This window comes from Abramis brama (assembly GCF_963993115.1).
Source record: "Abramis brama genome assembly, chromosome: 8".
In the NCBI taxonomy this organism is placed as follows: domain Eukaryota; kingdom Metazoa; phylum Chordata; class Actinopteri; order Cypriniformes; family Leuciscidae; genus Abramis; species Abramis brama.
Window position 1 is genome coordinate 34,251,153 of NC_139970.1, and position 26,860 is coordinate 34,278,012.

General features: G+C 37.9%; 1 protein-coding gene across 2 annotated transcripts in view; it reads left to right on the forward strand.

The window, feature by feature from the left end:
- gli2a (GLI family zinc finger 2a) overlaps nt 1-21,511 on the forward strand; it is a 78,213-nt gene extending 56,702 nt beyond the window's left edge. For both annotated transcript variants that reach the window (XM_084123164.1, XM_084123165.1), the window contains 9 exons: nt 8,848-9,049; nt 9,166-9,367; nt 10,856-10,966; nt 12,286-12,414; nt 14,609-14,758; nt 16,059-16,223; nt 16,343-16,624; nt 17,802-18,138; nt 18,257-21,511. In XM_084123164.1, coding sequence (XP_083979290.1) covers nt 8,848-9,049; nt 9,166-9,367; nt 10,856-10,966; nt 12,286-12,414; nt 14,609-14,758; nt 16,059-16,223; nt 16,343-16,624; nt 17,802-18,138; nt 18,257-20,400 — 3,722 coding nt within the window. In that variant the 3' untranslated portion in view covers nt 20,401-21,511. The remainder of the gene's footprint in view (nt 1-8,847; nt 9,050-9,165; nt 9,368-10,855; nt 10,967-12,285; nt 12,415-14,608; nt 14,759-16,058; nt 16,224-16,342; nt 16,625-17,801; nt 18,139-18,256) is intronic.
- The last annotated feature ends 5,349 nt before the right edge of the window (nt 21,512-26,860 follow it).

Genomic DNA, 26,860 nt, shown 5'->3' on the forward strand with positions numbered 1-26,860 from the left:
TTAAAGAATTTGTGCTGCAATACTTTTTCATGTGAAGAGAGCTAGAAGTAAGCATTCGGTTCCCAGGGTGCAACTTAAAAAAGTTGCAAATGTGAAAAAATATACATTTGCGACAATAATGTCAGATCTATTATTAGAATGAAAGAATGAAAACTTTGTCAATTTGTGGCCTTGTCAGATTTCATCTGATCAGCAGGCATCAGTTTACATTAATTCAACTATTTAATGCAAGGCTTATTCCAATATCTATTATAGCGACCCTTGAATGGCTGTCTGAGACATTTCGGAATGCAACAATGCACAAAAATGTGTTAGTGTAGCCAGAAGTGTTTGCATTCACATACTTTTGTGGGCTTTAAATCAATCTGATTACCAATTCATGCATCTTTAACTGCATGTTGCCATATAAACAGCATGTTTTTTACACTGTAAATTATATTCTAATATTTTAACAATTAAAATAAGTAAGGAAAAAATGCAATTGCAGTTTTGTAAAATAAACAAGTCATTTGGCTCCTAAAAGTAAAAATGTAGTTTTTTTTTTTATTATTATATGGACCCCTGCTTCTCCAAGGGTGTAAACACTGTGGCTTTGTGGTGCTTTCAAAATATTGTTCTGTAGGTTTAAATGGGCCGACATGTCAATTTCTAACTCAACCAATGGTGTTTTGACTTCTGTATGTTGAGCAGGACAAACGGGGAGTATGGAAAACCTGTTTGGAGATATCTTTATTTTTCCAATTCTGTTTAATGCCACTATTAGCACTGAAACTTTAGACATCTTCAAAAAAATAAAAAAAATCAGTCTCACTTACAGGACCAAAATTAGATGCAATCAGTACCAGTGTTATTTTAGTATAATTACGTTTTAGTAAAAAAAAAGTATCTTTTTTTTTTTATGTCTATATAGTTTTATTTTATTTCAGTCAACATTTAATTTATTTTATTTTAAATAACAAAAAAAACTTTTTTTAATGGTTTTAGGTTTAGTTAGCGATAATAACCATGCCCAGTACGAATAGCTAACTAATTTGCTACACTCTGCAAAAAATTGTGTAAAAAATAATAGATCAGAAGCTTTCCACATCAAAGAATAAGTCTTTCGATCTTCACCTGTGTATAAAACATGACTCACATGACAATCGGCAGTAAACATGAGCCATCTCAAAAATTTACGAGGCGTTTCTGTTACGGCCTCTAATTCAGATTGGGCTGCAGGTGTGATGTGTTATTATAAGTAACATTCGACTTCCCTCCAACCTCACCTTAAAAGGGAAATACAGTGTTTGGAAGAGACATATTTTTTTGCTGTGGCTGTAATGCCAGGTCTTTCATCTCTGCTCTTTGTTTTCAAGGATGTGTTATGGCAACTATGTACCCCCTTCTGCTTCTTTGTAATGTGATCCAATTAGTCATGTAATGGACGGGTGTATGTTCTTGATCTTGTAAGGTACTGATTACTCCTGGCTCAATAATGTACCATTGTTAAAAGATGCCCAGAGGATCACGATTGCATGTCGTTGCGTAATCTTTAGGGGTGAACCAGGGCGAGTAGGTTGCAGGTCTCACGGTGCCAAGCAGGTTTTCGGCTCTCATCCAGAGTTTAGGCGAGAAATACAGTGTTGTGAATGGGTAACTCTGTGAGAGAGGATGAGGGGGAAGTCAGTGTAGGGTGTCTGCTCAGGAAACTTGAGATTGTAAATAATCAAGCTGGCACGCACTCTTGCCTTGATCCAGTCCAGCCACCCACAGTAACTCTTAGTGCCACAAATCCACACTTTTTCAAGTTTTCAATATTTTATATCAACGTACATTTATTTTATTTCAAGTAACAATTTTTTTTTTTTTTATGGTTTTAATTTTAGTTAACTCTAATTACCCTGACCAGTACAAATAGCTAATTTGAAAGTAATCAGGCTGGCACTCACTCTTGCTATGATCCAGTCCAGCCACACACAGTAACACTTAATGCCCCTATATACTACAAGTGAAATCGAAGAGCGAACTGGTGTGACGTCATTTCGAACAAAATCAGGCCAAAGTTAAGTTAATTTGGAGTTTGTTTTCTGGAGTTCAAAACAGCTTCCCAAAGTGAACTTTATGGAAACGTTTGCTCTGGCTGATGAACACCTTCAAGCTACCATTGGTCCGTGCCTATTACGTAATAGGTAGGTGTAATACGCAGGTAAAAATATGAACACACTGGAGAGCTGCTTTATAGTAGAAACTGAAATTGTAATTCAAGCTGAAAGTGACACTGTTTTGTTCATGTTTAATACTGTAAAGCTGCTTGATTTGAAGCAATCTATTGTATAAAGTGCTTCACAAATAAACGTGACGTGACGTGACTTGACTAGAGTGCTGAATTGCAGAGCTCGTGCAAACATATCCACATCGCTATGATCAGATGCTTTCTTAACTGCTGTTTTCTCACGATTATAATTTTTGTTGTTGTTTTTTTTTATTGAAAGGAAATTTACATATTAATTTAAACACTGCTCCAAACAGTGTGGTATTTTGAACTTATTTTTACCCCTAAGCGAAGAACAAAAAAGAACTATGAATATATTGCGGCCATTGTGCCACAAATCCACGGTTTTCCAAGTTTTTTATATTTTATTTTATTTCAGTTTACATATATTTTATTGCATGTAACAGAAATGTTTTTAGTTTTAGCTAGTGATAATAACCCAGGCAAGTACTAATAACTAACTAATTTACTGCACGTAGCGAAAAATTGTGTAAAAAAGCTTTCCACATAAAAAAAAATGAGTCTTTCAATCTTCACCTGTGTATAGAACAGTCCAGCCACCCACAGTAACTTTTAGTGCCACAAATCCACGTACCCTCTCACATCGCATGCCCCAATTACTTCCAATCACAAATCAAACACGGAACCTTTGCGTTTTTATGACTGCAATGAGTCGGTCATGAGAGTTCCTGCATCTCTGACTGCTAACGCTGGCCGCCGCGGAGCTGACTGCCCACAGTTTGTTTAGTGAGGCTTGTTAGCTCAACACATCATGGGGTTTTCCCCTTCCCGGCTTGTGTCTTTGGCCTTCTCGTCCGCCCGGCTTGATGTGGTCTCACTCTAGGCACTCAGGTGTTCACGGCTCTCCACACCAACCCACAGACACAGGGCTTTCATTGATGGCCGATGTCAGCTCATGGCGTGGTGGCATAAAGCAAGCCCTTCAGTAGAGCAAAGTCCTGATAAATATGCATTGCAGAGCCTAGCGTTTGTCTTGGAATGGTGTGCAGATAAAATTCGTATGCGTATTTAAAAATCAATTTATGTTCTAATAAATTCAGCAGACCCACCACTAGAGTGAGTGTTCAGCATGCACAAAGTGGCCCTCTTGTTTTTCCCTTCATGATTCCCATTTGCCCATTAGCTGACTTGGAGAGAGAATGTTCGGGTTTTCCTGTAAATGGTGATCGTTGTTGTAAAAAATGAAAACTCTGCACATGGAAAATCTGTCCAGCCTGTCATTTAGAGCCAACATGTGCAGCACTGTAAATTTATTTGGACATTCGGCAGTTTTACACGCACTACTGGGTCAAACCAAGACACTAACTGGAGTCATGCGGCGTTGAATAGGTTGTTATAGACTTCACTGTACGGCAAAATAAGCATTTTGACATTTCATATAGCTGTAAACCTCACTGTAAAGCTGTATTTTCTACCAACTCCACTTTGGATAAAATCCACCTATAAGACCCCATTACAATACATGATGAGTTGAAAAACTGAAATGCTTTTGTTTATTTTATATATATAAATATTAGATTTAATTATTTATTTTGTTGACTATTTTTGCATTTTATTTCATTTGTTATATTATTTATTATTTTAACAAGCAAATTTAAATAAATATGCTCTAGTGCAGTGAATACTGCTATTTTTCACTCATGCAGTGGCTCACATGCACATAACTTTGGTGCCGAGAGTAGTATTTAAAACAAATCTCTCGTCTTTAAATATGATTAGTATGTAACCCCACATCAGTCATCCATGACTTATAAAGGTAAAAGTAAACTCTTAAGACGCAAGAATGATGGATCATCACCCCCTCTTGAATTTAAACCCAAAAAGCTTTGAATACATGTAGCTCACTCCTGCAGATCACTTTCCTCCTGCCAACGATATGAATGCCAAACGCATTTGCCCCAACAGGCCCCAAAATAACAAATAGAGGAAAACAATGAAAGGAGACGGCGTCGGCTATGAGTGCACGTCTTGCTGAAATGCTCCATTGCTGAGCCAAGTGCATGTGCATGCCATTGGCGTGCACTTTACATGTTAATTATGGTCTGCGTCTGACAGGGCGACGCGCCGATTGAAAGCACAGTCGCCACTAAAAACAACACAGCCGCATTTCCCCATCACACCCAGACGGGTTTTTACTCAATGGGCACGTTCCGTAGGCCCTTTTTGTGTACTTTCAGTGAATCTATTGCGCATGCAATGTTATGAGAAGTCTCAGTCAATGCTTCTCAATGGGTGAGATGGGAAATGCTGGCCTTACGCCCTGTGGATGGATGAAAGTGAATAAATAAATCACCACAGCCTCCGGCTCACAGTCAGACTCTGCCTGATGCCCAAAACAGCAGGATAATAGGTTGAACAGACCTCCGTTTTATCGATGGCTCAATTCAGCTCTGCTTCTTAACTCTACGTTGAAGTGAAGGGGTTTGCAGCCTCTAATTGAGTTGCTTTCACAGGAATGCTTCAAGATTATGAATGGAAAGAGGGGGGAAACAAGTGCTGAACTCATTTGTATGGCATAGCCAGAGGGAACAGTTTAAGGTCCCGTGATAATAGCTACTGCCAAAGCAAATGTCTGCTGTCCGGCTACAGGCAGGACTCTGGTGTTTTGGAACGGAGGTTTTTGGGTGTAGAGGAATGGAGTCTTGTCACCACTGCAGCTCAGTCCAACATAACTCACACATACATATGCCTGCACAGCAGACACTAAGACAAAACATTTTGCACTTATTGTAATGTACACTTGTTCAAAAGTTGTTTTTTTATCCTGAAAATATGTACTGTATATATTTATCGCGGTTTCCACAAAAGTATTAAACAACACAACTGTTTTCTAGATTGATAATAATAACAAATATGTCTTGAGCACTGAGAAATCTGCATATTAGAAAGATTTCTGAAGGATCATGTGACTGAAGACTGAAGTCATTTCTGCTGAAAATTCAGCTTTGCCATTACAGGAATAAATTACATTTTAAAATATAATAAAATAGAAACAGTTATTTTAAATTGTAAACAGTAATACTGTTTTTACAGTTTTTTTTTTTTTTTTTCATCAATAAATATCAATAATATCAATATTAATAAATGCAGATTTGAACTTCTTTCAAAAACAAAAACAAAATCTGTACTGATTGCATATTTTTTATTTTTTTATTTACCGGTTTCATTTTTATATTCAAGTATTTATGATTTATACGATTAGTTGATTTTTATTATTTGATAATGGTTAGATGATTCTAGATGTTAGATGATTGTCATTGATCCCCGAAAGGAAATTAAAGCAGAGAAGGAACATAGGAATAACACCTTCCAAATACATATTTTTCTGGCATCCCAATAAAAACATCAGAGCAGATGCCTAATATAATTGCCTCTTTCGTATACGTGCAGAGAGCGCCTGTAATTATAAAGCTATATATCAGGCCAGATCCTCAATTAGAAGCACCTCCTCCTACCCACCATTCCCCTTCCCACAGGGTCGACAGGACTGCCTGAGCCAGCCTCTGCCACCACCGCCTCACAGCACTGCACATCTGGTTTAGCTCTCTCCCAGGAACCTGTGCACCCCTAAATTAGAGACACTGCCTATAAAAACAGACCATTGCAGAGTGTGTGGGACTCGGCAGCTGAGGGCAGGCCAGGCGCTGATACCCCCTGCTGTTCTCTTCACTCTGTGGGCAGCGGCCTGCTAAGTGCTGCCACACACCGTCCCATCAACGTGGCAGTCGCACAGCAAACTGAAAAAGTTCTTAGACAGAATCTATTAGGGGTTTTAGATATATTTTTAGTTTATTTTGGTATAATTAAATCAAGAGACATTGATTTTTTTTTTTTTTTCTTATACAACTAAACTCGCAAACTATTGCTGCTCCTCTCCAACCAGAGCCAACCTCCCAATTTTAAAAACACTGAATGAAATTACACATTTATTTAACCTTCCTAAGATGGAATTTTAAAAAAATAAATAAAAATACTTACCTCTAGGGCTGTGCGATTTAATCGTAACTGATTTTTGATTCTGACTTCCAACGATTATGAAAACCGGTTTCCGTCAAGCGCACATTCCTTTCCTTCACAGTGGTGCGCTTTTGTTCCTCCGTAAAAGCCCAAACTTAAAGCTACACTTGTGTAATTTTTTTAAGTTGATTCTTAGCAAAAAACGCTTTGTTATTTCAAAATTATATGTGCTCATTAATGTGTAATTACTTCTACCAACTAATCAAGTATTCCCATAAGCGTTGAATCTGCCATTTAGAATACATATGAGCTAGTCGCTCCAATGGCGGAAGCCATGTTGCGCCTCCATCTTGAAAATACATTAGCCAAAGAGGGACATACCTAGAAATTCAAGCTTCGCCTTTCACGTTTTTACACTCAGTGGCACCGTGACGAATGCGAGGGGGAGATTACTCGCGACTGCCGGCAGATTTGAATTAATACGGCCACCGTAGGAGCTAAAACGCCCTCGGAATGGGAGGGGCTAGAAAGTAATGTTCAGTTAGTAGTCATATACAATTTCACCGCTAGATGGGAGCTAAACACGAATCAGCAAATGTACTTCGGATACCCACATAAACAAGTACACACACAAATGTCAAAATGTCTATTTGGAGAGTATTCACATAAACAGTGGGTTTTGTCTGATGTAAACGTACACAGTTAAAAAAAAGAAAACACTTGCGTAACAGTACTGTATATTGGATCCGTGCATTAGCTCTTAAAGTGACAGCAGCCTAATAAACCTGTAGCAGTCTGTCATTAATGATAATCAAAAAACAAATGTCAAAGGAAAATCACTCACTGATCTTGACTGAATAACTTGTGTAGCTTTAATAAGGATTAATCTATATTTAATGTGTACACTAAGACTATGCAGTGTTCAATGCAGTGTTGTTTTACAATTGATTATTACTTTTTTTTGTTGTAGGCTATTTACTGTACATCTTCCTGAAAAACTTAAAAAACTGTTTATTTAATTTTTCATTCAGTTGTATTTATTTGTCCATTTTGTTTGTAATTAGTTTTTGTTTTTTATTGTATTGCTGACTGTTATTTTGTCATATGTAATTGTTTTGAGGTCCATTTTCTTACATTAGTTAATATTAGTTTTTGCTGAAGTATCTATAATTGTGAAATTACGCTAATATATTAAAATTATAAAATTATGTTTGATGTAATGGTGCAGAATGACACACTTTACCTTTAAATTAAGCATTCAGGGATCAAATGTCAAAATCTCATTCTTTTATATTTAGCGTAACAATAATAGTTGCTGTTTGCAGTACACATCAAAACTGTTGCTTAAAGAATGGCAGGGGAGTAATTAACTGGTTGGAGGCTGTGGATTTGTGAGAGTTTGACAGGCGTCTGTTTGAAATGTCAGTTGAAGGTTTTTTGTGAGGTGCTCATGTTTGTGTGTAGTTTAATGGACCCATTACATGTTTCCTGTTGTAGCACCTTTGCTGATGCCCCCCTGGAAGGCAAAAAAGCCTCCGTGCCCGACTGCTGTTCTCTGTCCGCTTACACCAATGCTTAATGCACAGCACCTGTTTACTACAGTTCAGAGCACATGCACATAGAAACGTGGCCTTTAAGTCAACACTCACTCAGCAATTGGAATGTAAATGGAAATGGAAAGTTATACAGTTGTTACATTTTGTGGAAGGGTACTTTTGTAATTTTCCACCCTTTTTTGCCATTATAATTATCAAGTGTGAATGTGGATATGCTTGTTACATAACTTTTGACATCAGCATTTGCACTTTTGTTTACCTTTTTTTTTTTTTTTTGGAAATATTTGTTATAAGGAAATTAATACTCAGTTAGGGAGACTGTAAAGTACAGTACAATATTAAAAAAAAATACTGTAATTTTAAATTCTGTAAGTTCTGGTCTTTTTCATCAGTTTCCACAATAATATTAAGCAGAACAACTGCTTGTGACATTAATAATATTAAGAAATGTTTCATGAGCTCCAAATCAGCATATTAGAATGATTTCTGAAGGATCATGTGACACTGAAGACTGGAGTAAGGATGCTGAAAATTCAGCTTTGCCATCACAGGAATAATTTAAGGAAGTAATTTTTAAATAAGTAATTATTATTATTGTAATAATACTTCACAATAGTAAAATAAATAGTATATTTAGTAAGATTTTTTTTTTTTATCTTACCAACCCCAAACTTTTGTACGGAATTGTAAACAAATCTAACTTTGCTATTTTTTGAAGATGATTAACATACACAGATATATATATTCTTGGAGATAATTATCAACGGAAAGGCACTCCTAAATAATCTTACTCAAATCTCCTCTAAGTTAAATATAGACAGTTCAGCATTCCAAACATTATTTGCTTGCTTGTTTGCCTAATTTTACTCTCTGATCAATGTTGTTAAATAGCATCTGTTTGGCATTCTGCAGAACACCTCATTGGGTGAGATTGATATGATTAGACTATTAAATTATTCACAGTGAGTTGTATGCAAGCCAACATAGGAGTGATTCTGGAGATAAAGAGAATTGAACGGATCTCTTTAAGGTGAGAGTGAAAAAAGTGTCTTTTCTGTCCAGTGTCCCGTTTCCCCAGTCCCAGACTGACGCCGAGGGTTAGCAGGAAGCGAGCGCTGTCCATCTCTCCAGTCTCGGATGCCAGCATCGACCTGCAGACCATGATCCGCACCTCGCCCAACTCTCTGGTGGCCTACATCAATAACTCCCGCTCCAGCTCGGCTGCCAGCAGCTCTTACGGCCACCTCTCCGTCGGGGCCATCAGGTACAGGAATGACCATTCTCCCATCTGTGTTGATTTCTCCTTTTAAATGTTTTTGCAGGTTGCCCATTGTTTGAACTCACACTAAATGTGACTAATTCCTTTTTCTCACATCTCAGTCCGTCCTTCACATTCCCACATCCTATCACACCAGTTGCATACCACCAGCTGCTGTCCCAACAGAGAAGTCTGAATGCATTTGGACACACTCCCCCCCTCCTACAGCCTTCTCCTTCCCTCAGTTCCAGGCAGCAGACACTGGTGGCAGCTGCTGCACTGACCAACAACAACAGCGCCGACACCAACACAGAGTCCAGCCAGGTGATTTTACAGAGGTTTCCATATGTGTTTTCAGGGTTCCAAAGGTCTTGACTTGAGAAACCTGGAAATTTCATGTTTATAATATGCACTACTATTCAAAGGTTTGGGGTCAGTATGTTTTTTTTTTGTTTTTTTTTTAAAGAAATAAATACTTTTGTTTTAGCAAGGAAGCATTAAATTGATTAAAAGTTACCGTAATCCTGAAAAAACTTAATCACAGTTTACACAAAAATATTAAGCAACAAGACTGTTCAACATTGATAATAAGAAGAAATGTTTCTTGAGCAGCAAATTTCTGAAGAATCATGTTACTGAAAACTGGCTGCTGCAAATTTAGCTTTGCCATTAATTACATTTTAAAATAGATTTAAATTGCAATATTTCCCAATATTGCTGTTTTGACTATTTTTGATCAAATAAATGCCACCTTGGTGAGCATAAGAGACTTGTATTAAAAAATATTTAAAAATTCCGACTGACCCCAAACTTTTGAACAGTAGTGTATAGTTTAAGGATGCACCAATAAATAATTATTTCCGGAACAGATAGGCCAATAATTGCTTTCATATTATGGCCAATAATCAATAATTGCAGATGTTGAAATTCTATACTGTTGTTTTTAAGTAAATTAAAAACATTAACTAACAACAAAAATAAATCATCAAACACTACAAGTGAATTAAGGTATAACGATATTATAATGTACTGTATGAAAAATGGATATTAATTTTGGTATCTAAGATTTAATTGTTAGTGTTTAAAGATTAACTTTAAGTGTTAAATAATGGCAAAGGTGAATAGCATTGCTGTAGTGGTACACCATCACTACCCAACATAAACAAACCAGGGAATTCAGGCTAATCTGAACTAATCTTTTCATTCATCCCCATTTTTTCATTCATCAGCTTCTATAGAAGGCTGTGTAATGCTCATCGACCAAGGATCCAAGGATCCACTCCCATGTAAACACTGTGGCCATCCAGAATATAAACTTCCTCTAACCTTCTCTCACACTATCCAGAAACTCACCAAATCAGTTTTCATTCCAGCTTTATTGCTGATCTCCAAACCACATACACACACTATAGTTATGAGAAACACATTTCCCTCACTTTTGAGCAAACCGTGTCAGGGTTATTGAGTTAATAGAAAACATGGGCCTCTGCCATACTATAGTGGTTGGAAGAAAAGGCACCCCCACTTCAACGGAGAGCCTGCATGTTCACAGAGACTGTCTGTTGAATTATGAATCCATCTGAGGATCAAAGTCTGTAGTCGCTCTCTGGGCGTAATAATTTCTTCCTTTTCATATTTCCATCTGACAGATGCTCATAGTGCAGTCTAAACTGTTTAGTCTCTGCGGCAAGTTGCTTTGTGAAATATGGCATCTGGAGCATGGTGCCTTTGTAGGCGTGAAATCACCACTCATGCCAGAAGCCAAACCGTCGACATGGTGTCTCCAATGACTCTTTCCTTGCTCTCTTGCAGAATGCTGGTGGAGATCCTGCTGTCAGCAGCACTGTCAACCCTATGATATTCAAGAGGTCAAAGGTGAAGACTGAAGCAGATGGACCCCACCCCATCTCACCTGGTTCTCAGGTTTGTGGGATCATGTTCATTATCACTTTAGGTCATCTTAAGCTTCAAAATGGACTCAAAATAACTATTAAAGTTTCATTAAATAGTCCATATCCAAGTCTTCTGAAGCTAAACAATGGCTTTGTGTAACAAACAGCCCTAAATTTAAGTAAAAAAAATTAGTAAAAAAAAACATCCAAGAACAAATTGTCCTTTTTTCTAATCTTTTCAATAAATTATTGATCCACTTCACAAAAATGGCCCAGACCGCTTTATATGTATCTCTCTGTTCATTTCTGCTCACCTCTTTTAAGTCTCTCTTGTATCTTACTCTTTTGAGGAATTCTCAGCTCATTTCCAGTTCTGTGACAGTGTGCTTGTAAGATACATGAGGAGGGGTGTAGAGTGTGATCAGGGCAGATGTGAATTGATGAGCACACAATAGTAGGCCAAATATAAACATGCTGTAGTCAGCATGGACCTCTTTCAAAACCCTTCATATTTGAGGTTTCAACACTTGGAATGAAAGAAACCAAACTCTGGATTGTTTCAAAAGGAACCATTATCAGTTGTTGCTTTAGTGCTCTTAACAACATAGCACTTGCTGGTAGACATACCCTTGACTTTTGACTGGATATCACACAAATTAGCATGTGGGAGGTGACATTAGATGTGGCCATGAAGCATTCCGTTCTCTCACCACATTATAGAGGTTTCGAACCATTTAGCTTTAAACTTCATTAAATCTCAAAAGCATTCTTAACATTCCCAAACCTTAAGAGAAACGAGGATTGCGAAAAATCGACATGACCACCAACAATAGTTCCCATCTGATTCTCAATAACTCAAGACCTGGATCAGTTCCCATAAGAAATATAAAACACTAATGAGATCTCTTTAATATCTCTTCTTCTTTTTTTCTAGACCACAGTGAGACCAAATGGTTCCTTAGGTACCCTGCTTGTCATATTTTTCTTCTGAGAAAAACAGCCTATTAACTTATGTCTCTTCTAGAGTATCAGACAAGCATATCTCAGGCTTTGCCTGGATTTCCCATGATAATAAAGTCTGGAATCAGAAGTCAGAGATCACAATATGAACTCAAACAGTTCTCATCAAATTCTTCCAAGACCAAATAATCAAAGCTACACTATCCATATCAGTCAGTGGCTTATAGCTTATAGCTCTATGCTTTTACAATATATCAACTATATATAACATTCAGTCTCACAAGCTAAAAAGCAAACACTGAGCAGCAACATTTTCTCTTGACTGACGTATGATAGGCTTAATAAAATAAAGTATACAAATAAAGTTTACCAGTGTTGTCTCCTCAACAGGATCATATGGAGTTACGGGAGGAACTTGATAAAGACGAATGCAAGCAAGAACCTGAGGCTGTGTATGAGACCAACTGCCACTGGGAAGGATGTTCCAAAGAGTATGACACGCAGGACCAGCTAGTTCATGTTAGTCACACTGTTCTATTAAACTCCTTTGATTTTGAAATGTATTCTAACTCTAAGCACTATTAATGTCCACACAGCACAAGGGCTCTTTTTCAAAACCTAGTGAGCTGCCTTTTCTGTCTCCTGCCTACATTCTGTAGCAGCATCCTAACTGTTATGGATCTTCGTTAGTTTCACTATCAATTGAGAAGATTTTTTATGTTTTTTTAAGTGTTTTTTTTTTCATGTTTTTCATAAGTGTCTTATGTAATGTATTGTAATTTATTCAATTGATGGTAAAGCTGAATTTTCAGCATCATTACTCCAGTCTTCAGTGTAACATGATCCGTCAGAAATCATTCTAATATGCTGATTTGCTGCTCAAAAAACTTTTATTATTATTATCAATGTTGAGCAGTTGTGCTGCTTAATATTTTTGTGGAAACCATGTTTTTGTTTTTTGTTTTTTTTTAAGGATTACTCTCACTTTTAATCAATTTAATGCATCATTGCAGAATAAAAGTGTTAATTTCTTTCAACAACAAAAAAAAACTTTTAAACAGTAGTACATATTATAAACTTGAAATTTCCAGGTTTCTCAAGACCTTTGGAACCCTGATTCTTGGTGTCAGGGCTTTTTTATAGATATTTTTTAAAGGATTATTTGATGAAAAGAAAAGTCAAAACTACAACTCTTTTGTAAAATTGTATAATGTCTTTACTATCACGGTTGAGCAATTTAATGCATCTATGTTAGAAGAATAATCTTCTAAAGCATCTTATTTAATAAAAAAAAAAGAGCCTTCATGTTAGGGCTGTGCATATGATGCCTTAAAATGCTGTCAAGCTAGACAGCTTACTAAGTTTTGGAACAGAGCTATTTTCTTGTAATGGTCATTGTGACTAACCAAAACAAACACAAATTGCAAACATCTTATCTGCCTTTTTAAAGCAGAAACAACTGTAAATAATTAGAAACACTACAGCCAGAGCTGTAACTGATCCTTTCCTGTCACTGACACGTGTAAGGTTAATGAGCATGTTGATACCCACAGAGGTGCAGAACACATTCACTTACACACACATGCTCTCGTATGTATGGCTGCTGTCTCTGTGCACCCTCTGACCTTTAAACTTCCCTGAGGCCATATAGTAAATCCGTCATCATGCCAGCAGCTCTGGAGTGGCCCTTTCCACCTCTGACACCTCAGCCCCTCTGCTGGGCGTTATTAACAATCTGAAAGCCACGATGTGACAGATACACTTGGGCCCAGAGTCAGACTCACTACTTAGACAGGAACACACCGAGCCAGTCTGGCTCCTCATGAGACCTGGACCTGGAGCTTTGGAATTCTCTGGGGTTCTGGATCAGTGGAATTAGGTTCCTGCCATTCTCCAATTCCAGAACAAGCCCAAACCAGTCTAAGCTGAGCCTAGTGTGTGTGTGTATATTTTTTTGTTTTTTTCTAAAACCCACACTAGACTAATATAAAGGCACAAATAAACGTATGGTCTTAAGTAGTTGCAAGTGAATTGTTGTTGGGGATTACAAGATTGCTGTCCGTCATTATTCGGATTTCAAAGAAATACGATAAAATGGTTTTGAAAAGCGAGACCAAGTGTAAGGTATAATTACAGCCAGAGAAGACAAGGAAGAGGAATCAGAAGTGGAAACAAAGGAATGTTTAGAGACCAGAGCAAAACTGAGAGCCTGGACTTCCTTCCTACACACCCTTTTTAGTCCTAAGGCTATAGTCTGTGCTCTCTGCTTGCGATCTAAATTATACACCTCAAGAAACAAAATAATGGCATGGTTTGATTTTATTTCATGCAATCCTTCCCTGAAGAACTTCATTCAGGGTTAGGATAGGTTAGGTGCTGTTAGAAGAATACAAAGCAAGTACTGTTCAAGCTACACAGAATACAGTTATTTGTATTTGTATTTTTTTCATTTTATATGTGTACAAATACACACCGTTTAAAGGTTTGGGGTCAGTATGATTTTTTTTTTTTATTATTTAATGTTATTCAGCAAAAACACATTTAGCAGATCTATTCCGCCAAGACCAAATATATTAACGTTGTCATATCCATTACCATGACAAGCACTCAGAGAATTGTCATAACAGAAATATATATCATCTGCCGTTTATTGCAGAGTTAAGGAATTAAGGCCATTGTTGACATTCGTGTTGTCACTTTTCTCTACCTGCAGCATATCAACAATGACCACATACATGGAGAGAAGAAGGAGTTTGTGTGCCGATGGGAGGAGTGCTCGCGAGAAGAGAAGCCTTTTAAGGCCCAGTACATGCTTGTGGTTCACATGCGTCGACACACTGGGGAGAAGCCCCATAAGTGCACAGTAAGTGATGCACCACTGCTCACCGGGCCTTCATTTCATTGATGGTCCCCAATAGACATTCTACTGACTATAAGTACTTGTCAACTTATTCTACTAACCTTAACCCTAATTCTAAACTAACAGTCTATTAATACTCTAAAGAGAGTTAGTTGACATGTAGTTGCAAATTAATGAGAACTAGTTGACACATAGTTGCAAAGTTACTTATAGTTAGGAGAATGTCTAAAGTGGACTATCGAAATAAAGTGTAGCCACACTTACTCACTATTTAAAAAACTATATACTGCCTTTACCTTTAATTGCAAGAATACACACATCGATTTCTGGACTCACGAGTAGAGCAATAGTCTTGTTTCTTATTTCAGCAAAACATATGATTTTAAACAGGACACATTTTCATCTTGGCTACTTTTATTTTCCTAAAACATCATGAAGGCACTCTGCTCTGCTGTCTTGCGTTTCCAGCCAATTTTAGTGGCTTGAGATCCTATTAAAAAGTGAACTTCTGAGCGTGCTGATTGACAGGTTTGAGACATAATTAAAGTCTGAGGAGAGGAAGGTGCCATGGTTCTTTATTAAATTTGACTGAAGTTTCCACACACCTTCAATGTAAGTGTATGTATATATGTATATATATACACACACACACATATATATATATACATACATATATATACACATACACATATACATATATATATATATATATATATATATATATATATATATATATGTGTGTGTGTGTGTGTGTGTGTGTGTGTGTATATATATATATATATATATATATATATATATACACATACACTGAAGGTGTGTGGAAACTTCAGTCAAATTTTATATTTATATATATATATATATATATATATATATATATATATATAAATCCATATAATTAATCCATAATTATATATATATCCATATCCCAGTAGATTTATAATAATAACTGAGGATGACATGGTCTGAACAAGCAAAATTATCAAAGCTATCACAATAAAAAATGTTTCTTTGAGGGTGAATCTCTTTAAAACATATCCAGGTCACATTTGAACAAAAACAAATTGTTTCATTATGGTAATGATAATTTTATAGCAAATATGTTTCATTGTCCAATAGACTACAATGTCTTTTAAGAAAAATATAATTTCTTATTTTATTTTTGATTTAGGGGTGCAATATAACCCAGACATGTTCTTGACAGGTTTTATGAGATTCACTCATAAAGCTGTTTGATTTTGGGTTCAGACTGAAGAGGGCTGATGTAATGACTTGCTTTTCTCTTTCTCTTACTCTCTCTGTCTAGTTTGAAGGTTGTTCGAAAGCTTACTCTCGACTGGAAAACCTCAAAACTCACTTGAGGTCCCACACAGGCGAGAAACCTTATGTATGCGAGCATGAGGGTTGCAACAAGGCGTTTTCCAATGCTTCAGACCGAGCCAAGCACCAGAACCGCACACACTCAAATGAGGTTTGAGCATTCAACATCGGTTTCATTATGTGCATCGTTTCCCATCTCATTGAGACCAAGAGATTTGATTTAAGTCAGATTTGATTGCACTCTGAAAGCTATCTGTCACTCCTTTGCAGAAACCATATGTGTGTAAGATCCCAGGTTGCACAAAACGCTATACAGACCCCAGTTCTCTCAGGAAACATGTGAAGACCGTTCATGGTCCAGAAGCACATGTCACTAAGAAGCAGCGTGGTGATGTGCCACCTAAACCTCATCCCCCTAAAGGCAATGGAGAAAATGAGGCCCACACAAAGCATGCAAGGGGAAGAGCAGACGGGTTAGGGGAGGCCAACAGCACCATCCGAGGAGTGGAGGATTGCCAACATGTCAAGTCTATCAAGACGGAAAACACAGTGGTAAGAATAGTCAGTTTCGTTCTTAACAAATGATTACATCACTGATGAGAGGTTCTGTCAAAGTTCTTGACTAAAAGCAGTTTTACACGGTGCATGGTAAGCACAAGTTCCCAGATAATTTTCCATTGGGAGAGAGGCAGTACAAGATTCATTACTGTGGTATGTTATTGAACAATCGAAGGTGATGTTATTCACAACCAGTACAATCAATTAATTATTTAGCTTTTATCTGGTCAAATAACACTGAAGAGAAAACAATGGCCATTGTTGCTGCTCCATGCTGCTGCTATTTAAAATTTAAGATTGTGTCTAATCTATTTTATGGAGGGATAAATGCTATAACTACTTATTTTTGTTGACTAAGATATTAGTTTTTTTTGCATGTAAGATGTTTTTTGCAGTATTTACAGTAATCACCTCATGCAGAGATGCAGCATGTGCAGAGCTTGCTGTTTATCGTGTACTGTGTGGAATGCTCTTAATGCAGAATTCAAACTAATGTACTAACCATTTCCTCTACTAATATACTAACACTGTCCTTTCTTCTTAACTAACTTGCTTCTCTTTGAAAATAATGGACAGACTGTACTAAGGTGAGCACTGGAGAAATCTCTTTTTAATGCATGGCAAAGTCAATACTTAAAAAAAAAAAAAAAAACTTCAGTAATGTTTGATTTAGTTGTACTGTGAAAATCTTTGTAACCAAAACTAAATAAAAGTTGTAAAAAAAAGTGATTTGAAGTTAACTTCATTGTGTGCTATGATAGAGGCCAACACTTTTGCTTGTATCACATCCTGCTTTTAGTGTAAAAAGTTAATTCTCTGTAGAACTACAGTATTAAAGAACTATCAATTCAGTTTATTTATAAAATATTTAAACATGTTCCCTTATATTCAAGTAAGCTGTACATTTCACAAGGAGAAACCCAAAGGAACTTGCCCTTACACAAGTTTATATCTAACATTAATGAAGAACTAATCTCAATGCTAATACAAATACATAACAGTATTAGTTTTATTTCAAGATTTAATTAACCAGATAATAAATACGAGGCAGCAAACATCTGAATGTTTCCATTTCACATGACCATTTGTTCCTTAATTCCACAAATGTCACTGATTCTGTGATTAAATGGAACTGTGGAACTGACCTTTGCTTATTACTGTCCCTCTGTAGATGTACCAGTCCAGCCCTGGTGGTCAGTCATCATGTAGCAGTGAGCCATCGCCACTTGGCAGTGCCACCAACAATGACAGTGGAGTAGAGATGGCCATGCACAGTGGAGGCAGTTTGGGGGACCTGAATGCTTTAGATGACATGCCTGTAGTAGATTCTACCGGTTCTCCGGGTTCTTCTGCAGGAGTAGGTCTTCAGCTGCGTAAAAACAGGGGAGGACTACTACATCTTGATCACATCAAGAAGGAAAAACTAAAAACTGTAAGAGACTCCTGCTCCTGGGCGAATACTTCACCTCAAGTCCGAAATACCAAGCTGCCTCCAATACCCACTATTGGTGAGTACTGCAGCCAAAAAATGGGTGATTTCATTACTTTGGAAATTGAGTTCCATGTTTTTCCATGTTCTTATGCTTTGTGAGAAAGTAACATTACTCTCATTACTCTGTTTTTTAGACTCATTGCTGGAGACTTCAAATATGGGCACTCAGATGCCTGGACCTCCAACCCAACGTTCAGGAGATTTGTCTTCGTATGAGATGACAATCCTAAATCAGCTACATGAGCGCAGAGACAGCTCCACCAGCACGATGAGCTCAGCATACACGCTAAGTCGTCGGTCCTCTGGTATTTCACCCTGCTACTCCAGTCGTCGCTCTAGCGAGACTTCGCAATTTGGAATCCGCAACAACAACATCAGCTCAGCAGATTCCTATGACCCCATCTCCACAGATATGTCACGGCGCTCCAGTGAAGCCAGCCACTGCGGCGGTGCAGGTGGACTCCCAAGTTTACTAAATCTCACGCCGGCACAACACTACCGTCTCAAGGCGAAATACGCTGCAGCCACAGGGGGTGCACCACCGACACCTCTACCGAACATGGATCGCATGAGTCTTAGAACTAGAATGGCCCTGTACAACGACTCGCAAGAAAGTTCAACACATTTACACCATTCCCAAGGTGTAGTCAACTCAAGACGCTGCAGTGACACCGGCTACAGTGCCCCTGGCATGATGCCTCATGAAGTTCAGGCTAATCTTCTGCGACGAGCAAGTGATCCTGTTCGTCGAACAACTTTCGACCCGCTCTCCTTGCCAAGGGTTCAGCGATTCAACAGCATCAGCAACATGAACTTTTCTCGTCTGCCTGCATTAGATCGACGTGCTTTCAACTTGCAGAGCAACGCTTGTTCTGATGGCAGCTTGCACCGTCATCCCTTCAGCCAAAGGCCTCCTAGTATTTCAGAGAACGTTTTAATGGAGAATATGGCCAGTGATGGAGGTGATCAGCAAGAGGATGATTTGGTGCTTCCGGATGACATGGTACAGTACCTCAGGTCCCAGAATGGTAGCTCAAATCAGGACCCAGGGATTTCTTTCAGTGGTGGTCATGCACTAGACTTCCATGGTAATATGACCTCTCAACAACAACAGTTCTACGGGCAACGGCGAATTAGCATGACAAGCAACAATGGAAGCCATGTAGAGCCTATTTGCTCACATCCAGAGCAAATGGCCAATACGCAAGACATGAACAAGAACAACATGCCTGTGCAATGGAACGAGGTCAGTTCTGGTTCTGTAGAAACAAATGCAAGGCTTCCAAAGCAGCAACAACTCAGAGGGAACTTGGCAGTGGTTCAGCAGAAGCAGAATTTTGGCCCTTACCAGGGCTTTGGCTCTAATCAACAGATTGTATCAATGAGCCAGAATCTGGCTAGCATGCAACAGGGTTATCCACAGAGGACCATCCAGAGGATGAACTCTGTCCAGCTGTGTCGGCAGTCTATTACCAATCCATGTCAGAATCTCGGCGAGCAAGTAAACCCTCAACCGGTATATCGGCAGGACCTCAATTTCAACTCCAGTCAACACCTAACATGCAACAGCATGGGTCCGCCCAATGGAAGAGCGGTGCAAAACCAACAGATGCAGAATTTCAGATCAAACTTTACACATATGAATAACGCCAACCAGCAAAGTTATGTTCTTCTTACTCAGACTGCCGGTCAAAATGCAGGCAGAGGACTGATACAGCCCAGACCTCCATCCGAGCCCAAACCTTTGAATAGGCAACACTCAGGGTCAGGTATGGTTCAACAGAATGGTTGCTCCCTGTCTAACGCCAACTGCTCAGAAGCTATCCCAAAGAGACCAGGTGACTTTGGTCAACACAGCAATGGGAACGGCACTGTGTATTATTCAGGAGAGATCCATATGTTGGACCCCAGTGTGGATTACGGTTCACCCATGTCCCCGTGCGCAAACCAAGCCCCTGTTGCTTCAGTGTCTACAATGGCGTCTCCTGGGGTTAATCAGGTCACCAGCACAGTGGACTCCACTCAAACCCTTGAACACACTCAAATAGACTTCGATGCCATTTTGGATGATGGAGACCATTCAAGCCTAATGTCCGGCACATTAAGTCCGGGCATTCTGCAGAGTCTTTCGCAGAATTCCTCACGGCTCACCACCCCTCGCAACTCTGTTACTTTAGCCTCGATACCGGCAGGTATTGGCAACATGGCCATTGGTGACATGAGCTCAATGTTAACGGCCCTTGCAGAGGAAAGCAAATTCTTAAACATGATGGCTTGAGAATTAAAGAATTTATTCAAAAATCAGGGGTGGCTTTTAATGTTCTTTAAATGTAAAGACATTGAACAATAAAGTGACAAAGAATAAAAATGAACACTAATTTGTTCTCTAAAGGGGAGAAAAACATGTTTATGCATTATTTCATGAGCAAAGGCACTGAAGTACAGTATCTTGCAAAAGTTAAACTTGCAGCATTCAGGTGGACACTGTCAATTACATTATCAGACATTTGCTAACACAACTGTTGTATGCAACCAGGCTGGCAAAAACCTCAAGATGATGTTTCACAAAGCCATATATGTTTTATGTAAGTTTGTTTGTTAATGCTTATTAGTGTACATCAGGGTAATGGTTATTGGACTTGTATAAGTCTGATTTTCCCTTTCTCAACAGTGCACTGAAATTCACTAAGTGCCTCACATAAAAGAAGTAATAAGATTTAAACTCATATAATGCTATGTAATCTGGTATGTAGCTAAACTAATAGAGTTATGGATATTTTTATTGCATTTTGCTGTTTTGTTTATAGTTATTCCATATCCTTCATGCTTTAAATTATGTGTACTGCATATTAACTGCACATGCTTCTTCATAATGTGCTCAATGCTCTGATGTACCCCCTTGTCACTCCTTAGGGGAATTATAAGAAACTGATGGACATAAATGTCTGCACATTTCCTCAGAGCTGGTCAATTTCATCTGTATTGACAGATTCCCTCAAAGCATGCTCCAGGAGTTTCAGATCTCTGTAGTTGCTTCTCATCTGGCTGTGTGATGTTGAAGGGCAGCATTGCGTCCATGGACTGCAACCCGTGCGTCCATTTGAGATGTCTTTAAAGGAATATGCAAGTACTCTGTATGCTCTCAGCGGACATCGCATCCCAATTAACAGGTTCATCACCCTCTTGAGCTTGTGATAAACCACAGGCACATACTAAAATGACTTCTGCCTTTGATTTAGGACCGTTACAAGAAATTCCCACCAAGGACAGAGCGATTCTGAAAGTCTGAACTATCGGAGTTGGTTGGTATTTTGTGATGCTATTTGCAGAACTCAGCATATGTATAGCTTTTGTACATTTTCAATAAAGCATCTTAACTTTTCTGTTTACTGGGTTTGTTTAGTCTCTTCTTCCGTCTGCTCCTTGTGGAGCAGGTATTGTTTCAGAAGCTCTCTAGCGCACTCTTTTGAATTTAAGAAATAAGTGTGGAAAAAGTGCAAAGTGATCATGTTCATTAAAATGCAGTAGTAAAAAAATGCACTCTATTAAAATGCACTCTATTAACTGCCTTAAAGGAACACGCCGACTTTTTGGGACTTTAGCTTATTCACCGTATCACCCAGAGTTAGATAAGTCCACACATACCCTTTTCATCTCCGTGCGTGCTCAAGCACTGACTAGAATCCAGCGCTGACAAGAATCAGCATTCACATGCTCAAAAATGTTTCGCGCGGAGGAATGGAAAGTTGACGAGCCAATAAAAAAGTATTAACTTAAGAACCACTTATGTATTTTCAATAAATCATGTTCCCATTCACTCCGGCAACGAATTTTAAAACTAATTAAACTAAATTCTATTTATAAGGTAAAACTTTTACATTTTTAGGCATTAACTAATGCAAATGCCTAATGCCAAAATGTTTTCTTTGTTCACCAAGTAATTTACTGGTCAGGCATTATTGTTGTAATCATAAATCATTATTTATTGTTTTAATCAATTGGCAGCCATAAAACAGTGATAACCTGCATTCTCATGTATGTAGGTTCACTGAATGCTCTAACCGGAAACTCCCAATATGTACTAACTAGAATGCGGAAGTAGTTGTGTAACATTGTGTAACAGCATTTATTTCTAAATTTGTATGCATGACACCCTAGTTTGAAAATGAACAAAAACTAAATGCATACTGAGCACTTCCTATAGTTTGAATTATTGATTTTAGTTGAATAGCTGCGAATCGTGGAGACTGGTACGCTGATATGCATAGGGAGCGAATTATATAATTCCAGCCTTACAGAAAAATGTTGTTGAGGATTTATTTGATCCACATCCAAATAATTTCTCTTGCCTTGTAATTCTTTATTCTCTCAGAGAAATGATGGAGGAAAAATAGCCCCAGGGTAAATCTCAGAAGCATGAAGAACAGGAGGATAGCATGAAAGTGGAGTTGACTAGCAACTAATGATAAGGAACCACACTGACGATTCCAGAAAAGTTTGTCCAACAGTACTGTATCGGTACATGTTTCCAAAGTTTGGGGTTAGTAAGGTCTTTTTTTCATGTTTTTGGAATGCTCACGTGTAATGTTAAATGCTCACCAAAGCTGCATTTGTAATATTTTTGTGGAAACCATGATATTCTTTATCATGATTGTGTGATGAATAGAAAATTCCAAAAAACAGCTAGTGTTAATTTGCAATCAAAATCTTTTTTAATATTGTAAAAGTCTTTACTGTCACTTTTAATCAATTCAATGCACCCTTGCTGAATAGAAGTATTAATTTCTTTTCTTTTTTTAAAAAAATCTTCCTGACCCCAAACTTTTGAAAACATGGACATTGTGCAGTGGTCCCATCTTAGGAAGACATCGAACAGCTGAGAAAAGGTCAGTTGCCCGGTTAAGGTGTTTAATTTTTAGGCCAAGACGAAAAACGATTTCAGGGACTAACAAAATATGCAAACTATAATGTTTATTCTAGGAATAACTTGGCACCTGTACCAGCTTTTATGATATATCATTTCATCACATATCCCTGCATCATAAAGGCTTCAATTGCTGTTTCAGTGCATTAAAAAATTGTCTCAATTTGACCTCAGGAGAAGGTCATCACATTAAACTAATCCACTTTACTGCGGACTGTCCTCTGTACTTTCATTGTGTTGGTTAATACTTTCCATCAAAGGATGCTCGCGAAGAATACAGGCTTCGGGATCAAAGACGTCTGACCGGGTCAGGGTTTGGGGCGCAAGTGCACCCTCCTCTCCTTACCCAGCAATGCTTTGGGTTATGAGAGGCTTTTGGCTTAAAAGACATCCATGCATGAATGGTGACATTGTGTGTAGTGTGAGCTGAACAATAAGAGCTCCTCACTTTGATCTGTGACTTTAAGCACCGAGCACTGCACTAGGAAAGTGAGATCTGTTGACTATTTAGGCCTGCTAACAAAAGTACTTTTTATTTAACAAACATCCATTGTTATTCCAAGTTTATACATCCAAGTTATTCCTAGAATAAATATATGAAGAGTTCAGATGCAAAAGCCTCTTAGTGCCATCTGAAATTTTCTTCTAGAATGATCATTTTTATCAAGCTCGTATATTTAAAGCTGCCGTCGGCAACTTTTTTTTGATCATATTCAGTGAAATCGACACTATAATCCGACAGAACAACATAAATAAATTGGTTTTAGAAAAAAACCCGAGCTTCTAACTCCACCTGGAGCGTGTTATTTGTTTTGCAAAAATCCACCGCTCCCGTCTCATCGGGTCCAATCAGCGCAGGGGGGTGTGAGATCTGACTGTCAATCACAGTTCGTGCACACGCCACAGATCCCCCCTCCCTCGCGCAGACGCGCACATTACAATATCACATGCACACGACACGCCTGAAGTTCGCCTGAAGATTGTAGGAAGCGTGATGGCGGAGAGAAAATCTACTAACAAGCTTCCAATTCCTCTGTTATTGCTATCTATGGATAGATTAGCCAGGGCAGCCTACCTCCGAGTCCATGGTGTTGATCGATGCTGAAGAGACGCGCGCGTTCACAGAAAATCAGGTACACATGCACTGACGATGGGCGGGTGCTCGTTGGTAGTGGGGGAGGGGCATGAGAGTTGTAAACATTCAAAATTTTGGCTAAATCCACTCAATCTGCCAGACTTGCCGACTGCAGCTTTAAGTTGAAATACTTTATTCTTAAATATTCTGAAATACTTTTAAATTATTAAATTATTCTGAAATACTTTATTCTTTTTATTTTTTTATATTTTATATAAATTTTTAAACCTGATGTTCTTATTTTGTTTTAATTATTTTATATTAATTGTTTGTATGTTCTTTTGTGCAGCACTTTGGGAACTTTGTGTTTGTAAAATGTGCTATAGAAATAAAGTGGATTGGATTGGATTGGATTAAGTTCAGTAATTTCACTTAAATGACAATGAAAATTATATGAATTGTCATTTAAGTGAAATTACTGAACTTAAATATTCTGTAATTAAATATGGCTTTAAATCCATGATGACAATGCACAAGTGTGATAAGTTTAGCCTGCATACACAATCATAAAATTGTCATTAGGAAAATCTTATTTTAATTATTATAATTTTATAGAACTCAAATTATTGGTTATTGGTCAGCAGTGTATTCTTAGGCATTTAGAAGCAAGAGATAAGAAAAAACTAAAATCTGTCAATTAGACAAAAAATCTATAGGGGCTGTTCACACAGAACACGTTTTTCCATTCCACTGCGCTACTTTTCCCATATTTTTCTATGCAAGAGAAAAAGGCATCAGGAGGCATACCCAAACTTCAACCCCCCCAATGTTCAAACCAAATCTACGCCCTTGCTTCTATGTAAACAAGCGCTAGACGGATGTGTTTGACCATTGCATTCACGCCTTGCGTCTTTTGCAGCATCACGCTCTAAAAACATGGCCCTCAAGTTAAAATAAGTTCAATTTTTGAAAGAAGCATCGCATCATTTTTCAAAGCAAAAACGCGTTCTGTGTGAGCCAGCCCTAACACTTGACATTTCTGTCCCCCTCCCTTCTGAAATGATGGCTACGCCCATGATCAGGTACCTGAATCTGATGCCCAGGATATCTCGTAACAAGGGTCACCATTTCAATGTTAATATTAATGTCATTGTTCAATGTCAATTATAATGATCATTTTATTTTCTGATCATCATATCACACTTATAAAGTTCCAGATGGCTATTAACCTAGTCCATCTGATATCCATCATTCCACAGCCAACTCTTTCCTCACAGTTCACCCTGGACTTAATCCACAGCCTGAAGAGGGAGAGTATGTTCATTAGTGTGCTGAGATCTTGGAAACCATTTTTTTTTTTTTTTTTTTTTAAGTGTGGTGTTTGAACAGGATCTCTGGGGGGCAAAATATTATCTTGTCCAGAGCCAGTAAAGAGGAGAAGATCTTTGAAAAACAAGGGTAGGGGTCAGAAGAAATCAGGCTTTTTATTTAAAAGTGATTCAACAGAAGTTTAAAAATCTGAGAAATGCCTAGATCAGAGAAAAAGGCTTCAGTCCCTGGTGGCATATATATTTGATTGTATTAAAATTAACAAAGGTTATGACTGGCTAAAAGCCACTGTTAAAATTGCTTAGGCTATTTATTTGTTTGAGATAATAATATATAATTACAAATAAACCATAATGGAAAAAACCTTATCCAAATAAGTTTTACAGATCTTTATCGGAAAGGGTTTTAAAAAAAAATAATAATTACATGCTTTTTCAGTGAATCATAAACAATTATTGCACATGCACAATGTGAAAAGTCCTTAAGACACAAATAGTTTACAGGCAATAGACAAACCTTTCCACTTACTCTGAAAAACACCATGGCGAAAGATGCCCAGGGTCCCTGATCACCTGTGAGAACATACCATAGTCCTGCTGCAGGGAAGAATGAGGACTGCAGATGTGGACATATCAATAAACTGCAATTTCCATTGATGTAAAATGCCTAAGACAGAGCTACAGGGAGAAAGGACAGCTGATCATCCTTTTGCAGTCAAAAGATGAGGTAATTTGACCAGACAGAAGTTGGCGATTCATTCTTTTGTAAAGTCATGCAGTGTGAAACCCCCTGCCGCTGATTCATCATGCAGTGTGATCACACCAGCAACTGAATGTTACCCCAGAAAGTCATGCACTGTGAAAAGAACAGTGACCCAACTACTTTGAAAATCGTGCAGTGTGAACTTGGCATTAGGGGCAATATTTGCCCCCTTTAATCGATTTTTCCAGTGCATATTTTACCTTTACAAATTCCTTTATAACATAAATAATGCTTTAAATAAATAAAAAAAATTCAATAGAGAAATATGCAATGATGGTAAAAAACGAAGTCATCGAGTCATTGATTCATTCATTAACGAAGCAATTGGCTGTAATTATGAATGAATCATTGAAGCATTGACTCACAATTTGTTCAAAGCCACAGATTCATTTACAGACACTGCTGTGTGCTGCTGTTCTGCTGTGGCTTTCGTGGAACTATTGTTTTGTTGAAACAAATACTGACAATACTGTGTCAGTATATATAAATACTTTATTCTAACTAAGTTAACATCACTTAATATTAATACATTTCGTTTGTTGAACTGTTGTATAAAATCACTGTCCCATTTGCATTCGTGTGGATTTTCGATTAATGTGATCAACATTAAACACAGGAACTCACACAGGGTATGTTTTTGTATCGAAG